This window comes from Hyla sarda, chromosome 7 (assembly GCF_029499605.1).
Source record: "Hyla sarda isolate aHylSar1 chromosome 7, aHylSar1.hap1, whole genome shotgun sequence".
NCBI lineage: Eukaryota > Metazoa > Chordata > Amphibia > Anura > Hylidae > Hyla > Hyla sarda.
The window spans coordinates 18,382,812-18,390,163 of NC_079195.1; the positions used below are offsets into that span (position 1 = coordinate 18,382,812).

At 49.1% G+C, this 7,352-nt stretch overlaps 1 protein-coding gene across 1 annotated transcript; it reads left to right on the top strand.

Moving 5' to 3' along the window:
• The first annotated feature begins 2,047 nt into the window (after positions 1-2,047).
• Positions 2,048-6,250, top strand: LOC130283090 (uncharacterized). Its single transcript, XM_056532280.1, has 3 exons — positions 2,048-2,993; positions 3,268-5,308; positions 5,656-6,250. The coding sequence occupies exons 1-3, from the start codon at positions 2,048-2,050 to the stop codon at positions 6,248-6,250; spliced, it is 3,582 nt and encodes a 1,193-aa protein (XP_056388255.1).
• Positions 6,251-7,352: the final 1,102 nt, after the last annotated feature.

A 7,352-nucleotide genomic window follows, 5' to 3' on the forward strand; every position in this document is an offset into this window, starting at 1 on the left:
ATGTATAAATGAATAAATATGTATATATATAAATATATAAATATATATATATAAATATATATATATATATATATTCCACTTATATGAATGGAATGTCTCTCCGATAACGCCTTGTACTTGTGATTTTTCAGGAGTGCTGCCTGCGCATATCGCACTTGTGACAGGCCGAGAATGTCGCTGTGATGTCATCGCTCTTACAGGGTGATAGACATGTAAGAAAACAGGGAATGGCAGGCGTGACTCAGCCCGCTCAAGTGGAAACTGTGAAGTGATCAGCACAGGAGGGGAGCTGCTGCCGCGGATGACATGTCCTCAACTTCATCACCGGAAAATAGCCGATATTAACCCCGCATTACATCTAACAAGTGCCTACATATAAGGGGAGTTATTCATTGTATTATACTGCAAAGCTGTACTCACTATTCTGCTGGTGAGGTCACTGTGTACATACATTACATTACTTATCCTGTACTGATCCTGAGTTATATCCTGTATTATACTCCAGAGCTGTACTCACTATTCTGCTGGTGAGGTCAATGTGTACATACATTACATTACTTATCCTGTACTGATCCTGAGTTATATCCTGTATTATACTCCAGAGCTGTACTCACTATTCTGCTGGTGAGGTCACTGTGTACATACATTACATTACTTATCCTGTACTGATCCTAAGTTATATCCTGTATTATACTCCAGAGCTGTACTCACTATTCTGCTGGTGAGGTCACTGTGTACATACAGTACATTACTTATCCTGTACTGATCCTGAGTTATATCCTGTATTATACTCCAGAGCTGTACTCACTATTCTGCTGGTGAGGTTACTGTGTACATGCATTACATTACTTATCCTGTACTGATCCTGAGTTATATCATGTATTATACTCCAGAGCTGTACTCACTATTCTGCTGGTGAGGTCACTGTGTACATACATTACATTACTTATCCTGTACTGATCCTGAGTTATATCCTGTATTATACTCCAGAGCTGTACTCACTATTCTGCTGGTGAGGTCACTGTGTACATACATTACATTACTTATCCTGTACTGATCCTGAGTTATATCCTGTATTATACCCCAGAGCTGTACTCACTATTCTGCTGGTGAGGTCACTGTGTACATACAGTACATTACTTATCCTGTACTGATCCTGAGTTATATATCAGACAGGAGGCTCATATCTTATGCATTATTCTTTCTTTAATAATGCCCATAGCAGAACTATTCAGTAATCAATTTAAAACAGAAAAAACTTCAACTCCCAGCAGTCCTAGGACCACAGAAGCCACTCCTCGTCTGTAGCCACTATATAAGGACTGCCCACATATAGATCCTCCTCTTTCTTTCTGCTCATAGCAGACCTAAGATAAGTATACTCTATATATGTGTTTGATTTACTCTGTTTCACTTATATGGCGATTTTTATTACTGTATTTTACCTTTGAAACCTAGTGCGGTACTATCCCATAGGTGATTAAGTACTCACAAGGCAAGAATTTTCTGTTCCCCCCTTTTTCCCTGTATTCTCTGCTGTGAGAGCCGGAAATCTTCCGGTGCCGGTTTCCTCTCCTCTATCGCCGCTTCGTCCGCTCATCTCCGTATCTACCTTCCCCTCCCCCTCCTTTCCCTGCGCCATTTTACTTGAACCTTCTTCTCCGTCCGAGTTCGCGCGCGCGGGCTAGGGCGGAGCCTTTCCCCTGGTTGGTCCGCTTCTCATTGCGGCCTGCGCTCGCTCGGGAGGCCTGCGTGTAGTTTAGTTGAGAGGCGCTTCTGCGACCTCCAATCAGGACCCAGAGGGACGTAGTCTCGCGAGACTTCGTCCCCTGGGCTCATATACTCCGGGCTTACCTCACACCACAGCGCCAGTGCAACGCTAAACGGTGTGGAGGTCGGAGCCTGTTCTGTCAGTAGGTTGTAGAACTTTATACCAGATCTAACGGAATTTATTCCGCCTTATTAGATTTTTTAGCTGTGCCTGGGTCAGTTATTTTATCCCACTTATCAGTTTGAATTTCTTTTATCCATATATCCTAAATTCAATATGGCTGAGGAACCCTCATCTGTCCCCCTCAGAGGGGAGGGTCCTTCCCTGGATGCAGCACAATTTATGACTGCCACCCAGATCCAGGACTTAATTAATAAGTCAGTCCAAGCGGCCCTGGCCTCATCCATAATGCCCTCTGGCCTGCAACAACAGGTTTCCAATATCTCGGCTCCCCTTCATGGCGGAGATCCACATGTTAAAAAGGGCAAGGCTTCCCATAAAAGGAAGCACATCTCTGACTCCCCGGCAGGGGAAGATAATAACATGCTCCAGACAGTCCCTACCCCGGTCTGTCAACCCCAGCATCCCTCTGACTCCGCTCGACCCCTGGGCCTCGGAGAGTTACATGGCAAGAGGCGTAAGTCCGCTAAGCGCACAAAACCCGACTCCTATGTAGACTCCTCTACTGAGGACTCTTCGGGTTCCTCTAATGAGTCTGAGGACTACGAGTCAGACCCCAATATTGAACAGGATGCTGGGGATACAGCGCTCGACACCGACGCCAACCCTGCCATGCAGGGCAATGTTATCCTGGATTCCCTAGGAGAACCCCTTTTTCACCCAGACGCGATCTCCCATCCGAGATCAGGCGACTGGTCTCCACTCCCCCACGTGGCCCAATATGTAGAGCTTTGGGCTTGTAAATCTCTGGATAGGTCCAGCCGTAATAAGCTGAGGGCGGAATGCCCTAGACCCTTTATCCCCAATAAGGTGGTGGCTACCCCGGAGGTGGACCCCATCCTGATGAAATACTTATTAAAATCGGGTAAATTTCCTAAGAAGGGAATAGAACGTTCCTTCAAAACCATACAGGAGCGTATCCTGGATTTAATGGGTCCTCTCACTAAGATCCTGAATTTAGCCGAGCATGCTGCGGCGTCGGAGGAACCCGTAGACGTCCGTCAGCTCCGCGGCTGGGCCCAGAGAGCCATTTGCCTGGCAGGTACTGCCAACACCACCTGCTCAGTCGAGAGACGCCGGTCGATCCTGATGCGCCTCGACCCGCAACTATCCCATTTGGCCGAGACCGAACCCGGTCCCTCGGCAGCAGGCATGCTTTTTGGAGATAGTTTGATGAAGGATGTCAACAGATTTGTCGGCCTTTTTACCGGCTTAGATAAGGCCCAAACTTCCCTAAAAAAATCGGGGTCCAGTAAAATTTTTCCCCGGGCCGGCAGAAGTAGAGGCCGATCTGCCGGACGTTCTGCTCCCTACAGGCCACAGGGCAGACCAGTTGCCCAATACCATTATTCCCAGGCTCCTCCTTCCTACACCGTTCCAGTGGTCCAACCATCCCCATTCTTCCCTCCTCGTGGTCGACCCTGGAGAAGTCGTGGCGGACGTGGATACCCCCGCTCCCGTCCTTCTACCGGTGAGTGTACCATACAGCCCACTTTCTCATATACCTGTGGGGGGGCGACTGATGTATTTTACCCACGCCTGGTCTGCGATTACGGCAGACGTGTGGGTTCTTCAGACAGTGGCGGGGTTTCACCTAGAACTCCAGTCCTTACCGGTTCTGGGTGTAATTCCAACCCCTATCCGGTTCTCGGAGCAAAATGCGATCCTCATAGACAACGAGGTGCGAGATCTCCTGTCCAAACATGCGATCATGGAGTCCGACCCATCTTCCCTAGGGTTCATAAGCAACCTCTTCCTAGTGAAGAAGAAAGGGGGCGGCTACCGCCCGGTCATAAACCTGAGAGACCTAAACCAACATGTCATGTATCGCCATTTCAAAATGGAGGGAATTCACTCACTCCGGGATCTTTTGCTGCCAGGAGACTGGCTGGTGAAGGTGGACTTGAAGGACGCATACCTTACCGTTCCCATACACCCGGAGTCACAACAGTTCCTCCGTTTTCTTTGGAGGGGCAGATTGTGGCAGTTTACGTGCCTTCCGTTCGGCCTATCATCCGCCCCGTGGTGCTTCACCAAACTGATGAAACCGGTGGTGGCGGCTCTGAGGAGCAGGGGGGTTCGTCTGATCATTTATTTAGACGACCTTCTTATCATGGCCCGATCCAAATCTCAGGCCTCTCTTCACATGTCGTGGACAATATCGTTGCTACATACTCTAGGCTTCGTGGTCAACCGAGAAAAGTCGGTTCTCGTCCCGGCTCAGGAAATGGAGTTCCTGGGTTTCTTGGTGGACACCAATCGCGCACTACTGCGGCTCCCCAAGTCCAAACTAGCCCTGATCCGCAAAGAAATCAGGGCGGTTTTGCGCAAAGGATGCTTGTCATTAAGGATTCTGGCGCGCCTGGTGGGGCTCCTGGCGGCTTCCATCCAGGCCATCTTTCCGGCCCCCCTGCACTACCGAGCCCTTCAGAGGCTCAAGATCTTGCATCTGCGCCAGGGCCTCAGGTACGCAGACAAAGTACCCCTCTGTCCGGCGGCTACCGAGGAGTTACATTGGTGGCTTCGTCATGCTGTCGAGTGGAATGGCAAAGCCATTTTCAACCCGCGTCCGGACGTCATCATAGAGTCGGACGCGAGCCGTCTTGGCTGGGGCGCTCGATGCGGGGAGATTTCCACAGAAGGGACTTGGTCCGCCTTGGAAGTCGACCTGCATATCAATGCATTGGAGCTTCTGGCGGCTTTCTTTGCCGTCAAGAGCTTCATGCCTCGTTCGTCCAACTGTTGTGTGTTATTACGCATGGACAACGTGGCGGCGGTTCAGTACGTCAACCGCTTAGGGGGTACCAGATCCAAGATCCTGGCAGACCTGGCCAAGGAATTCTGGCACTTTTGCCTAGCTCGCAACATTATCCCGGTAGCGGAGTACATTCCAGGGGTCTCCAACACGGTGGCCGATTGGAATTCTCGCTATCTCCTCGATTCCAGCGACTGGCGCCTGGATCGTTCAATTTTTCTGCAGTTGCTTCACCTTTGGGGCCCGTTATACGTGGACCTTTTCGCTTCTCGCCTCAACCACCAACTGCCTCATTTCTTCAGCTGGAGACCGGATCCAGAAGCGTCTGCGGTAGACGCTCTCCGCCTCCTCTGGCCGAGGGGAACTCACTATGCCTTTCCTCCTTTCCAGTTGATCCCCAGGGTCCTCTTGCATACGACGAACCAGAGGGCAACGGTTGTGCTGATCACACCTTGGTGGCCGACACAACCATGGTTCCCTCTTCTTTTGGGGATGATCGTGGATTATCCCCGGCTGTTACCCCAAGTTCCTCACCTTCTCACCAACCCGGCCGGGAGTCTCCATCCTCTGGTGATGGAGGGCAACCTGCCTCTCCTAGCGTGGTTGGTTTCGGGATCTCGGACACGGATCAAGACCTTTCAAGATCAGCTAAGGATCTCCTCGCCCTGGCCTGGGCCCCCGGGACTAGATCGGCATATCGATCAGCCTGGAGACTCTGGGTTCGTTGGTGTGATCAACGGCAGGTTGATCCCGTACATGCACCTGTGTCTGTAGTAGTAAACTTTCTGGCAGATTCTTTTGAGTCTGGCAAATCCTATAGCTCCATTAATGTATACCGATCGGCTATTGCGGCTTACCACTGCCCTGTGGACTCTTTGCCTATTGGCAAACACCCACTGATTTGTAGACTTTCACGCGGTATTAAATTTAGACGTCCCCCTCGGCCTAGGTATCAATCGACCTGGGATGTCTCCAGGTTGCTCGATATGTTTGCCTCATGGGTGGACAATGACGACCTTTCCCTGAAACTGTTGTCTTATAAACTGACGGTCCTTCTTTGTTTGGTATCCATCAAACGTGTCTCAGACGTGAAGGCTTTGGACATCTCTAGGCGACAATTTTCGCCTCAGGGAGTAAAATTCTCGGTGGTCCGTAGGACCAAGACAGGTATTCACTCGGTTTTTTACCCGTTTTTTCCCGCGCATCCACGGCTTTGCGTGGTTCGTTGTTTACAGGCGTACGAATCACAGACGGCGGATCTGCGCTCTCCGGATTTCTCTCAGCTCCTGGTCTCATATGTCAGACCACATCATCCAGTTACCTCCGCTACTCTAGCACGCTGGGTACGTTCTGCCATGGAGATGGCAGGTATAGATGTGTCTCTGTTTGGAGCTCACTCTTCCAGGGGTGCTATGGCTACGAAAATCGTCACATCAGGGGGCTCCCTCTCTGACTTATTGATGGCGGCCGATTGGTCTTCGGAGACCACCTTTCGCCATTTCTACTTCAGGCCGGAGGACCACGTGTCTATGTCGGTCTTATAATACTCTGGTTGTTATTGTTCTTACTGTCATCGCTGGTTGTTAGCTTTGAACTTGCATAAGATATGAGCCTCCTGTCTGATATATAAATCGAGATTTTCCTAGCTTGTGACGGAAAATATTAGTTATATGAAGACAGGAGGCGAGTATCTTCCCTCCCTACCCACCCTATTACGATTCTTTGTTCTCTTTGCAGGATATTGAAAGCAGAGGCGGTTTTCCTGAGTTCGGATGACCTGTTTGGTTCCTGTTGTTTGGTTCCTCTATAGTCCCCGTTGGGACGAAGCTGAAGTTCCCTTTGCTCCGGGTTTCTGCTGCTCCGGGCTAAAAGACCGAAGGTTGCTGTTCGTCGAGGATGCCTGTCTGGAGTTCTGCCTTCTGTGCGGTTCTGGTTCGCATCAAGAAAGAGGAGGATCTATATGTGGGCAGTCCTTATATAGTGGCTACAGACGAGGAGTGGCTTCTGTGGTCCTAGGACTGCTGGGAGTTGAAGTTTTTTCTGTTTTAAATTGATTACTGAATAGTTCTGCTATGGGCATTATTAAAGAAAGAATAATGCATAAGATACTCGCCTCCTGTCTTCATATAACTAATATTTTCCGTCACAAGCTAGGAAAATCTCGATTTATATCCTGTATTATACTCCAGAGCTGCACTCACTATTCTGCTGGTGAGGTCACTGTGTACATACATTACATTACTTATCCTGTACTGATCCTGAGTTATATCCTGTATTATACTCCAGAGCTGTACTCACTATTCTGATGGTGAGGTTACTGTGTACATACATTACATTACTTATCCTGTACTGATCCTGAGTTATATCATGTATTATACTCCAGAGCTGTACTCACTATTCTGCTGGTGAGGTCACTGTGTACATACATTACATTACTTATCCTGTACTGATCCTGAGTTATATCCTGTATTATACTCCAGAGCTGTACTCACTATTCTGCTGGTGAGGTCACTGTGTACATACATTACATTACTTATCCTGTACTGATCCTGAGTTATATCCTGTATTATACTCCAGAGCTGTACTCACTATTCTGCTGGTGAGGTTACTGTGTACATGTTACGCCGAGCGCTCCGGGTCCCCGCT